This window comes from Notolabrus celidotus, chromosome 18 (assembly GCF_009762535.1).
Source record: "Notolabrus celidotus isolate fNotCel1 chromosome 18, fNotCel1.pri, whole genome shotgun sequence".
NCBI classification, from domain to species: Eukaryota; Metazoa; Chordata; class Actinopteri; order Labriformes; family Labridae; genus Notolabrus; species Notolabrus celidotus.
This window is the reverse complement of record NC_048289.1, coordinates 5,981,910-5,995,108: the sequence shown is the minus strand read 5'-3', so window position 1 is coordinate 5,995,108 and position 13,199 is coordinate 5,981,910. Positions and strand designations below refer to the sequence as shown.

The 13,199-nt window shown below is 40.6% G+C and overlaps 1 protein-coding gene across 1 annotated transcript; it reads left to right on the top strand.

Moving 5' to 3' along the window:
- The first annotated feature begins 2,795 nt into the window (after positions 1-2,795).
- LOC117829552 (F-box only protein 50-like) lies at positions 2,796-9,529 on the top strand. Its single transcript, XM_034707101.1, has 6 exons — positions 2,796-3,121; positions 3,964-4,044; positions 4,130-4,226; positions 6,374-6,469; positions 7,175-7,310; positions 9,134-9,529. Exons 1-6 carry the CDS (start codon positions 2,926-2,928, stop codon positions 9,290-9,292), a joined length of 765 nt encoding a protein of 254 aa, XP_034562992.1. The 5' UTR covers positions 2,796-2,925; the 3' UTR covers positions 9,293-9,529.
- The last annotated feature ends 3,670 nt before the right edge of the window (positions 9,530-13,199 follow it).

Below are 13,199 nucleotides of genomic sequence, written 5' to 3'. Positions count from 1 at the left end.
GGCTGTGCATCCTATCTTTGATGTGATGCAACGCACTATGAATTCATTTAGTTTAGAGTCATGTCCATCCTACTTAAATACCCTTGCTGTAGCGTTTCCTCCTCTGCTTTTCCTTCAGAACTGGATCCACACTAGCCCCATCACCACAAAAAGCCGCTCTATGGACAGGCAGGCTGAGGTCACAGAGCGGGATGCTTCAGTCACCACGACGACTGGAGCAGGAAGAAGAGCCCGCCTGCAGCCCACATTACAGACCCCATCACCATCACAATGATGGGCTTGTGGAGGTAGGTCCAACCGTGGACTGCTGCAGCCTCTGTGTAAAGGTCCAAACACAAGTTTTGACTCCCAGAGTCATCTGAAAGAGAGGATTCCCCATTTGTTCCCATTGCTGCTCCTCACAAAAAATACCTGTAATCCCTTTGGGTCTGCCCTCTGAGTCTTTACTCAAGTGGCAACCTCTGGTCTCAAAATATGTCCCATGTGGAAGTGTTATAAACTGCAGTTCATCAAGCGTCCACTTGAGGCTGGCTGCAGAAACACCAGAAACCACATACACACCCATTCGAAAAAGACGATCTTTACAGCAGAAATAAACATGTTTACAGCCTGGTTCAAAAAACAGTTTATGTCTGAATCACTCATTTCTCTATCAGCACACACTGGACAGGGGCAGAATTATTTTTTCTAACGCGACGGTTCAGAAGATATTAAGATTACCAGTTTTGCCCATTTAAGGACGTGGCTTACTTGATTGACAGGCGGGAACACTTTAGCTTTTGGTTAGGAGGCTCAAACCCCGCCTCTTTACCTCACACTAGCTTGACAGCAGTTTTTGATAAAACAGATTTGATTTCCCCCTGTGTTTAGTGGTGTTATCTAAATCAATCAATAAATTTTATATTTCAGGGTTTCCAGGGGTGATTGGCTGCATAGATGGCACTCACATTCCCATCCTAGCTCCTTCAATGAATATATGTTAATAGATCTGTCCACAGCATTAAAGTGCAGGTAAGCCTAAATAGTAGCTTTAACATTCCAAATGAAATATACTTCACAATACAGCCACTGCAGCTAATTACTGTTCTCCACTGTGAAGATAATATGTGATGCAGCCCACATGATATCCAATGTGGAAGCTAAGTGGTCTGGGTCTGTGCATGACTCTCGAATATATATAGTCCACACTGAGTGACAGATTTGCCCGTGGTGAGTTCAAATACAGTATATAGATATATCCTATGATCAATATTTTGTGTCCTCCTATTGCAACTGAAACATTAAACTTTATCTTGTATTATCATAGGAGAGTATCTGCTGACCCCTTACCCTGAGCCTGGCCCACAGCAGCACTGCAGGACACGAGCCAGGATGGAGATGACAATCGGGATGCGCAAGGCCCGGTTCCAGTAGGCTCAGGGTCAACCCGGAAAGGGCATGTGACATAATAGTGGCATGTGTAATCTTACACAACATTGCCACAATCAGAGGAGAACACTGTCCTACTGTTACACCGGATGATCTGGACATCAATCCCAACCCCCCTGCTGATGCACGTGATGGAAGAGCTGTCAGAGACATGATAAGCATCAATCACTTCTAGGCGACCCATCACCTCCCCAATGAAGAAAGACAATATGCCTCTTATTTTATGAGGTCTTCTTTATTTCCTGCAAGTACAAATGTTGTACAGTTAACCTTTTTTTGTTGACACAATTAAAAATCATCCACCTGTGGGCACATCGCCCACCTTTAACTGATGAGCCAGCAGTTGTATTTCAATTTGTGTCTTTTTGTTCTGCAGCCTGATGTGATCCATTTCCAGATTTTACTTTTTCGATTTGTGTTTGCAAGTACACCTTGTACAGTTTTTTTCACAGGGAGCTATAGGAACACAAATAACTCTGAGTTTCACAGTGATATGTCTACTTAATGTCATAGTAAGTTGAGGGTCAATGCTGAACAACATCTTACTGAGGTATGCTGTGTCATGAAGGTTGATGGACCCTCTTCCTCATTGTAATCCCCAGCATTGCTCTGTTAGAGAGGATGGCGCTGCAAGTTGTATTGTGGAACAACACTTTTATCAGCTGAAACCAAAGTTCTCCTAAAAAGGTGTTAACCTCAACGGGCCTCTCTGCATCTTCCCTCTCTGTGGCAGCTGATGAGGTGTCTACATCATCCTCCTGTAATGAAACAGAGTTATGTGTTATATTTTATATATTATGAAACCCTGCAGAGTATTAAAAGTACTTACAGCAGCATTGAGGTCTGTTATAGCAGAAGGCTCCATGAGACAGATCAAACCATCAGTAACTGTTAGAGGAAGACTAGACAGTTGATGATTACCCAGAAAAGTGCCCCACCTAATGTACATTTCTTTTCTTTGGTTATACAATAGTGCGCAGGTCCCATCACAAATTCTCTGACTCTGTCCCCTTAAAATAGATTGATATCTGAGAGTAACAGCGGCCAGTGCAACAACTTCTGTATCTGCTTTGTAGCAGAGAAAAGGAAGAATACAATGTCTGAGACTGAGCTGAAAAAGGGACACGCAACTTTGAAATGACTGCAATAACCCTATAAAAAACCCTCATAAAGGAAGAAAACATAGACACAAGACAAGGTTTCACCTTCCCTAGAAACTGTCTTAGCAAATTAAACAGTATCTCATGGAACATGGAACCATGGAAGAGGTAATATAGGACAGATATTTGAATAAATAAAATGAGCACAGCAGATGTTGCAGGCTGAGGAAGTTCCTGATCCAGAAGTTGTTTGTTTCATCATAGCAGTTTTTTCTCTGGGCTTCTGTAATAATCCGCCTCTTTTGGACTCAAACATACTGAGATTTTTCCGAGCACAGAGAGACACACACTGCTCTGCTAACTCTACAGTCTGGTGTGACACAGACTCAGTGGTAGAATGAAAGTCCACACACTCTTCTGGATCAGTGTGATTTCACTGTTTGTTAGCACCATTTGTGCCTCTGAGTGGAAGAAGAAATGTGAGGAGGAGTGGGGCCTGCAGGGAGCTCCGATGCCCGACAGTCTGGACTGGGAGTCCGTGTATGAAGCCAGACCACTGGGGAGGAATTTACTGAAGAATCCTTCACCTCACGGTAAGAAAGCTCTGACAAGAAATGCTGTTTATCTCTTTATCTCTGATCCAGAGACAGGGTTAAACTGCATTTCAGAGCAGAGTGGGAGCACTGGTTCAGAGTGGGTGCGGAGTTTTCATAATTTTCATAGTAACTAGAATTGGACTGTTTCAAAGTTTAAGGTGCTTTTTCAAAAGACTTCAAACCCAAATACTCAAAGACTTTGTAAAGCGTTTGACCAAAAATCCAGCAGGGATTCTTTAAATTCCTTGTTGTTGTTTTTTCTGCACATGATTGAGCAACATCTGATTCATGCTTGTAGGAAGTCTGCTACAAGAGTACACCCTGCTGTTCAACATATGAACCTTCATTTTCCTTTGCTTTGAACACTAAGTAGGCTTTTTATTCTAAGTGCAACTGTCACTGTAGATGCTACACTCAATGCACCTTTATCTGCTTAAATAAACCAATGTGCTCTGTAATGCTGGAAATGAAATATCTAATGATAGTACAATTTTTATAGTGATATTTAAACAAAGAGCGGCCTTCTATAGCTGTAATAATATTTTCTTTACTTACAGCATTCAACAGAGAAAACATTGTAATGATTCTAATCGTGTCTTTATGTGAAAAAGGAAATTATGACGCAATAAGTCTACCTCTCTGCTCACACCAAACACAACTACAGTGGGAGTCGATGGTTTCCCGAGCAAGTACAGATTTCATAGCTTCTGACTTCTTCTCACAGACACATGAAGTACGCCTGTCAGAAAGATAGATTTTTAGACTTTGCTGTGGGATTGCAGAGGCTTCAGCAGGTGGGGTAACATTTACTGCTGTCTCTTTGTGTGTTTGTCTCTCAGGCTTGAGTAAGGACAACCCTCCTCCTAATCCTAATTCCAGAAAAGCACAAACTCGAGAATTTTCACGACGTAAGCCTACAGGTAAGAGATGGGAGTGACAGCTCACAAACACAAAGGAAACAATTGAGGTTTTTTAGATTGTCTGAATGTGTCTCTGAATCTTTAGGCAACTTCAACGGCTGGAACACGAGCACAGAAAGTCTCCCAGTCGACAGGAGTGGCTTCCCACCTGGTGCTGTTGTCTGTGGATTTATGAGATACGTGTAAGTATTATAAATGTTTAACATACTGCTGTTTACTTAATATTTTTGTACTCCTATAATGATATGTGATAACTGAGCAGTGACCTCCATATTAGATGAAGGCAAAGTGGAAGTACCAAAACATACAGTTCCTCAAGTATCCACTAGAGGCTGTCTCCAGAAGAGAGTCCATCAGGTCCCACATCCCTCCTGAATCCAAATTAAATCCAGAAAACTGTTGTTTTTTTTCTTTTAAATAACACTAAATAGGCAGCAACTCATCTGAGGGCAGCTGTGAGCAAGCTTGAGCTTCATCTGACTGTCAAATTGGTGCAAAACGTCCATTATTTTTTTTATTTTTTTTTATTTTTTATTTTTTTAATCTTATTTTGTACTTATTGTACTTATTTTGTACTTATTGAAACTTCTTTCTTGATTGTACTTATGTCTGGGTTGCTGTAACAACTGAATTCCCCCCCCGGGGGATCAATAAAGTAATATCTTATCTTATCTTATCTTATTATACCCAGGCCTCCATCCAACAGATTAGATGTATGCATACTGGGGATGTGCACTTTTAGCCAATTAAACGATGAAAGTCATCAGCCTCTCATGGTACAGTCATTTACACGAGATACAGTCACAACTCATGTTTTATAGAATACTGAATAGATCCTACTGGTCACCTTCCAGGTTAGCCAGGCTCAAACTAAGAAACAGGGATGTGTGTTGGAGGTGTGAGAGAGAGGTGGGGACCCTAGTGCATATGTTATATGACTGTGAAAAAAACAAAGAAAATGTGGGATCTGATAATCTCCTTCTTGAATGAGATATTTAGATTATACCTGATTAAAGATCCTTCCATCTGTATATTGGGAATTTTACCAGACACTGTTATATTATCAAAAGGTCACAAACTCTGGTGTCGCCTTGCTCTGATAACGGGATGTAGGATAACATTACGCCACTGGAAATCCACCAGTATGTCCTCTTTTAAAGAATGGATAGAGATGTTAAGCACAATTACTAGCTACGAGCGGGTCATTTACAGAGTGGCAGGGAGAGAGGATCTATTTAAAGAAATATGGAGCCCATTCTTCATTCACGGGACTGATATGAAAAGCTAACTTAAGTCATAACGCGTCGGGATAAGGTACATGACGCATATCTGTATGTCCCAGGGTTTTGTTTTGTTTTGTCTTGTCTTGGTGTTTTGTTTTGCCTTTTTGTCAACCTGTCATGTCTGCCCGAGTTGTATTTCATTGCCAGGCTATTTATGTTATTTTTGTCTTTGTGTAAGAAAAAAGAAAGAAAAACATGTGTTAAGGACATTGTACAAGCAGACTGTATTGGAAATGTATTTTAGACATTAATATTGTGTATTCCTATGACAGCAGTTAAGTGTAAATGCCTTTCAAAAAACATTAATAAAAAAAAAATAAAAAAAGAAAGTCATCATCCTCGCTAGTTAGCACCAGAATTAATAGATGGTTAAACAAATGATACTTTTTTTTTTATTATTGTGTTCCCGAAGTGCCGGTCCTCTGCTCTGACCAAGCTGTAGTGCAGCCAACTGCCACGAGCTGGTGATGTAACACCGGTTAGTTGCAACTGCAAAAATGCTCAGGTGCTAACATAAACAAGCACAGATGACACATGGCATCTAGCAAGACACATTTCTGCAGAATTTGGAGCTAGAAAATAGAAATCAAGACGTATGTGGGCTGTGTCTGATTAAACTGGCGTGTAACCAGCACAGGCATGTGGACCAGAGCCGGCCCTAACCGACTTGGTGCCCTAGGCAAGATTTCAACTGGTGCCCCTTGTACTGTAACCAACTCCACCAACAATCACATCACTTAAAGCAAACTGACATACAGCTATATGTTTTACAGGTTTTCTTTATTTTAAAATGACCTCTAAAAGAACATTAATGGTAATAACACTGTAATCGTAGTAGAATTTATTCAGTCATTGTATAACACAATAATTTTCACAGTACAGACACTTTCAACAAAGCAACAGTAATGTATTAAGTGATGACTGAAAAGGCAGAAGCAAAATAGGTTTCTCATATTTCCTGGAGCTGTATATTTTCATTTTGTGTCGATAATGTTTAAGTGTTAGATGTGAATCTTATGTTTGCTTTCTTATGTTTCTTTTTCCAGCTGGTTCTCCCTGGAGCAGGTTGTGGACCTGAAGGCGGAGGGACTGTGGGACGAGCTGCTGGATGAGTTTCAGCCTGAAATCGTCATCCAGGACTGGTGGGTTAACGAGCCCCTCCTGCTGCCTCCTGCCTTTATAACAGACAGCGTGTTATAACTTATCACTGTGACCTTATCAACTCAGTTTGGAAGAAAAGATATAATAAGACATTCCTTTATTCATCCCACAACGGGGAAATTTAAAGTGTTACAGCAGCGAAGTAGACAGTATAAAGTAAACAAAACAGTATAAAGTAAACAAGACCATATAAAATAGTAATTATTAAAAAGTTATTAGCAATTAAAATTAATTAAGTAAAATAATCATATCTTACGAACAAATATACACAACTAAATAAGTAAATTTAAAAAAATTTACAAAACCAATGACACAGTGAAAAATGTGCACAGACTTGTAGCATAGGTATAAAACAATGTACAGAACTGAGAAGATGAGTAGAAAAAAAGGATTGCACATGTAAAAAGAGAGGGTTGAAGTAATTATTGCACATACCTACATACCTAGATGACACTGCATACAGCACATTTGTCAGTTCACTCATTTATGTGTGTCAGGCAGATATGACTCTCAAAATGTGTCTTTAGTTTAGACAAGTAGGTGTCTATCTCTAAGTTTGAAATAGTGTTACAATTGAAAGGTACAAAGCAGCTTTCTGTAGTTTGTCAAATTATAAACATCCTGTGTTTTTATTGCAATACTTTGCCCCCCCATAGACCTCTAAATATAATCTGTAATTCTCTCAGGTATGAGGAGAGTAAAGTTGCTGAACACATCTATGAGCTGCACGTGACGTTACTGTCAGAAAACATGACGGTGATCTCAGAGCACTCCGTCCAGCCCACTGAAGACCGCAGCTCTTCCTCATACACCTGGAAGGAGGTGAGTCACTGAGTCTCCACAGGTACATACAGTATGTCTGTAGCGTGGGAGGACCTCAGTTTAAAGCTAGCACTCACAATACTGGAAGAAGCTGAACTAATTCAAAGCTAGTTGAGTGAACTAAAACTTCTCAGAGAAGGTGGTGAAATTAATTTGTATTTATAAAATTGTCTTTGTTAAAAGGCTAAATGAATACATTAACTTCCCTGTTGTAACTCAAAGTGAGCTTGTTAGTGAGTTATACATATTATATAATGCAGAAAGCACTTTCAGAATTGAGTTAATTGACATCCTGCAGCCAATCAGAATTGATTATTCAGCCTGAATATGGTATAAATGTAGCTGAAGCTGAACATCAAGCTGCTGCAAAATGAAGTCAAAGTCTTACTTTAATCACCAGTGATTCACTTCAGCAGACTTCTCCGTTCATTCACTGTTGAGGCTATTTATAGCTCCAGGTCAGAAGGAGCTGCGTGAGAGATTGGCTGAGCGTAAAAAACAAATAAATTGAAAAAAATAAAGGAACGTTAAAAGAAGCGACTGGACAGCCCAATGGAACAAAGTAAAAGTACATCTTTTTCTACACAAATGTACTTGAGTAGGAGTAAAAAGTACTCTGCAAAACAAATACTCTCAGAAGTACAATTTTTTGAAAAAACTACTTAAGTACATGTAACGGAGTAAATGTAACTCATTACTACCCATCTCTGCTCAGGGGTCAGTCCTTGGTCCTTTGCTTTTTACTGTTTACATGCTTCCCCTTGGTCAATTAATCCGTAGTCACAATATCAATTTCCATTTTTATGCAGATGACACACAGCTCTACTTTTCCTTTGATCCGTCTAATCACAACCAACTGTCCTCACTCCACTCCTGTCTGAATGAAGTTAAAGTATGGCTGTCACACAATTTTATCCAACTCAACACAGACAAATCCGAAATCATGCTCATAGGTCCACACTCATCACAGATTCTCTCCTCACTTCAGTTGGTTCTCCTGTCACCCCCCACAGCAAGAACCTTGGCATCACCTTTGATAAAGACCTTAACTTCAACCAACATATCAAAACCACAGTCCAGTCTTGTTTCTATCAGCTGCGCAAAATCTCTCAGTTCAGGCCCTTCCTTTCACACCATAACCTAGAAATTGTCATCCATGCATTCATCACTTCCCGATTGGATTATTGTAACTCACTCCACACCTGCTCAAGCAAACACAACCTCTCAAAACTCCAGTTAGTTCAAAACGCCGCTGCCAGACTCCTCACACACACACACACACATACACACACACACACACACACACACACACACACACACACACACACACACACACACACACACACACACACACACACACACACACACACACACACACCAATAAAAGGGAACACATCACACCCATTTTAGCCTACCTTCACTGGTTACCTGTGGGTTTTAGAATTGATTTTAAGATTTTAACTCTCACTTTTAAAGCAATAAATGGACTGGCCCCTGAGTACCTAAGTGAATGCCTTAAAATGTATGTCCCCAACTGCTGCCTGAGATCTTCCGGCAGGTCCCTCTTGGAACTCCCAAGGGCAAACAAAAAAAAACAGAGGCGACTGGGCCTTTGCGGTCAAGGCCCCGTCACTCTGGAATGACCTGCCGGAGGAGATCAGGCAAGCCATATCCTTGTCCTCTTTTAAATCTCTTTTAAAAACACACTTTTTAAAATGTGCTTTTATTTCTTCCTTAAGAAATAGAGTAGATTAGAGTTGTGCTGAGATAAGCTGAGTCCAGCTGCATTATGGTTTTGACTGTGTCTCTCTGATGGCCTGCAGGTGTCTCATGTGTTCTCTGGTTATGGATCCGGGTTGAGATATGTCCGCTTCCAGCACCGTCTGAAGAACAAGTTCGGGGATGGGATTATGCGTGGGTTTTACCAAACGATGTTCTGTGACAGCTCAGTGATCGTCAAACCAACCAAGAGCAGCTCCTAATCCTCCTGAGAAGTGCAGAGCAGATATACGGCTAACACACTCAATATAACCTGCATGATCAACACTGAACCCCTTCAAGCCAGTTCTCCTTTGCTTTGTTTTAATGCTCTGATGAATATTACAAAGAGGCCTTCATCTGTGTTTTTATATGCTGCTTTTATGAACTTTGCACTGCTTCAAAGTTATATGTAAATAACCACACTGTGATTCATGATACAAATAAACACCTTCATTCTCTTCCTGTTATTTATTTTACTAATAATGATAATGGCTTATTAATTAACATGAGGTAAGTCAAATAAATTCTGTAACAGACGTCACAAAGTGCTGCACAATGAAAGATTAACAGGAGAATTAACAAGATGATAACAGACATTCATATCCAACAATTACATAAAAGCAGACACAGATTGTAAAGTCTGAACAAATATGAACAAATGAACCACTTTTCCTAAATGTCCACAGAGTCCACAATTCAAGTTCAAGTCTGGAAGCGACCACAAACACACAGTCCCTTAAGTTTGGAGACTGGTCCGAGGAACAATGAGCAATCCCTGATCAGAGACTCAGAGTCCGGCTTCAGCAGCCCTTTACAGCTCCTGTGAGGATCTTTCTGTTGGTGGTTTCTTTTTCCTCTTTGCCCTGCTGTGTTTTAGACTTTTAGACTTGTATTGTCCCCTTGGGGAAATTCTTTTCCACAGCCCCTTCTATGTTCCACAGACATCAACATCACAAAACAGAACATGACATACACTGCAAGCGAAGGAAAACACAAACATTCAACAAAAAAAGTCTGCACTCTGGACAGTTCAATGTGGCCTTTTGTTCAGGGCTGCTATAGCAGCAGGGATCAGGCTTTTCCCTCTGGAAAAGGAAAGTCTTAAGTCCCTTTTTAAAGGAGTCTGTGGTCTCTGGTGATCTGAGATGGTCAGGGAGGGAATTCCACAGACGTGGGGCAGCAGAGTAAAAAGCCCGGTCTCCAATAGTGTGGAGTTTGGTTTGGGGACAGTGGAGGCAGTTGGTGTTGGTGGAGTGGAGGGTTCTTGTGGTGGTCTGTTGAGTTAGCAGTTCTTTCAGGTAGGTGGGGGCACTCCCGTGAATGCTCTGGCGTGTCAGCAGAGATTTTGTATTGGATCCTAAGTGAAACCGGGAGCCGGTGAAGTGATTACCGGATGGGTGTGATGTGGTCATGTTTGCGTACTCTCATCAGGATCCTAGCAGTGCAGTTCTGGATGTACTGCAGCCTTTGAAGGATCTTGCTAGGGATCCCGATGAGTAGTGCGTTACAGTGATATAGCCTGGAGGAGACAAAGGCATGGACCAGTTTTTCAGCATCGAGGAGTGAGAGTGAGGGAGATGTTTCTGAGGTGGTAGAAGGAGGATTTACAGATATTGTTGATGGTAGAAGAAGGTGGAGCAGTACAGATGGATGGATCGGATCATGCTTTGATACAGCAGCAGGAGGAGACGGGGGGCGACAGTCCTTTCAGTTTACGGATGGCTGACAGTCTTTGATTGCTCCTTTTCTAAATGTCACTGGTGTGCTGGTCGTGAGTTGATTGTCCAATGTTACCCCGAGGTATTTAAAGCTGTCGACTGTTTGCTCTGCTTGATGGTTGATGATGGTAGAGTGCTGAGGTGAGGGCGGGGTGATTATTCTTTCTGACAAATAAAATAAAATCTCATCCTTCTTTCTTTCAGTCGTGGAATGAATCACTCACTGTGAATCTTTGCTGTGGAAAAGTCAAAAGTTTGTGTTGTAAATCGTCTCGTTTGACACCTATCTGCTTTCAGCCATTACAGATATTACAAATGTCTTTAAAGACATCATCCATGTTTTTGCTAATAGTCTTGGTGGCTTCTGTGGGTCTTGAACCGCCCTTACTGATAATGTAAGTGTGTTACATAACCAGTTAAAAACATCTTTAATAGAGATGACCTGAGAGCTTGTAATAAAGCGCCGTGTCCTAAGCATTCTTTTTTAATATTCATTAAACCAACATGTTCATATTTAACCAAAGAGTGACCCTCTGTTTGATACTTTGCACTACATAATATCTACCTTTTGAAATGGTGAATCAAGTAGTTTTAACTCAAACCAACATATTTATATCATATTTTATGTATTTATTTCATGTCCTCTTGATGATTTTCCAGTAAATAAAATGTAATAATGTTTCTCCTCAAACGCCCTTCCAGTGGATACAAAGTTGTTTTTGAAAATCCCTCTCAGCTCTCCTTTCAATGGATGAAATGTGATGAAAACATAGACTGTAAAAAATATGGACGTAGTATCCGTGACGTCACCCATCTGTTCCTGAGAGCTGTTTTGAAGCAAATCGACGGCAGCAGCCATATTGGTAATGCGGAACTCAACTAGGCAGAGTGTGACGTAGTGTGAGTCTCTTAACCAATGGCTGTGTGTTCCCGACCGGGAGTCACGTCAGTCATGTCCTTATTTGGGCAAAACTCATAATCTTAATATCTTCTTAACCGTCATGTTAGAAAAAAATTCACCCCCCGTACAGTGTGTGCCGATAGAGAGATTAGCGTTGTAGGGCCAAGCCGTTTTTTGAACCAGGCTGTAAACATGTTTATTAATGCTGCAAAGATCGTCTTTTTCCCATTCATATCTATGTGGTTTCCGGTGTTTCTGCAGCCAGCCTCAAGCGGATTTTCGATGTATTGCAGTTTATATCACTTCCGCATTGGCTTCATCGTTTGAGACCGGAGTTTGCCGCTTGGATGAAAAGCATTATTTGAACTTTGACCTGATTTTATGTGTTTGGTTATTATGCAAGGTAAATGTTGTACTTAAAAGTGGGAGTTCCCCTTTAACGAAATTACATTTTCACCTCAAATTGATCCACAAATGTTCAATGAAATGCAGAGAATGAAGTTTTAGCAGCTCAAACTTTCCTGGAGTACAAACCACAGACACGTCTCTTATTATTTGTGCCTCAGTATGTTAAAATGAACCCTAAACTGTGGTTATCAGAGCTTTGAAAAACTGTTCCAGTTCTGTAATCACCAGGCTACCTTACTGCCCAGATTTTCCATTGCAGATTTTACTAGCTCACCCTTTAGCAGTGTAGTGGCTATTTTACTTTATGAAAACAAAACTCAAATCAAATCTGTCCACGCGGCACAGGGAGGGTTGATCGTACATGGGGTCCAAAGATTGCCAATGTCCAGCCAAGTATGCAGTTTCTTTGGTGGTTTATTGAACAACAAAAAAGGGCTTCTTTCAAACAATAGGCAGCGTCTTTGTGCTCTCACATATCCCGGTAAAAAAACATTCACATCCTATCTTACCTACCCATCTATATACAGTACACGTCACCCTGTGCAAAACTCAACTTATAAAAGTGAGTAACAAAATATATATTAATAACACTAAGGGCCACTGCTTCTATTGTACTACTAATACTTATAGGTGATGCTGTCACAGTGTCAAATCCATATCTCATACAGTTTGTAATTTCCCTGATAGTTTCAGTATTTCAAGTTAAATTTTATTTCCTGAGATCTGAAAAACTGAGCAGAGCAGACAAGTCAAAGTTGGATTAAGTTGGCTAAAAGCTGTCTGGCTGCTTGTTTAATCCATAAAGGAGATTCACCATTTAATCTCAGTGATAACATGACCCTTCTTCTGGAGCCACTCTCAGGCTAAACTTCATATTTTTTACTCTCCTGTCTGACCTGTATCTGTGTGTGCTGGTTAAAGTTCTGCTGTTTTTACACCTTTTAATGATAATTAACTTCAGTTTGTTCTCTTCTGAAGAGCTTATTATCTGCTCTGTGTAACACCTGCCTGTTCAAACAGGCCCCTGTGACTCTGCTGTTCATGAACCTGTTCAGATGCATTAGATTTAGTGAACCTGATGATTTATTACTTCAGAAGCTT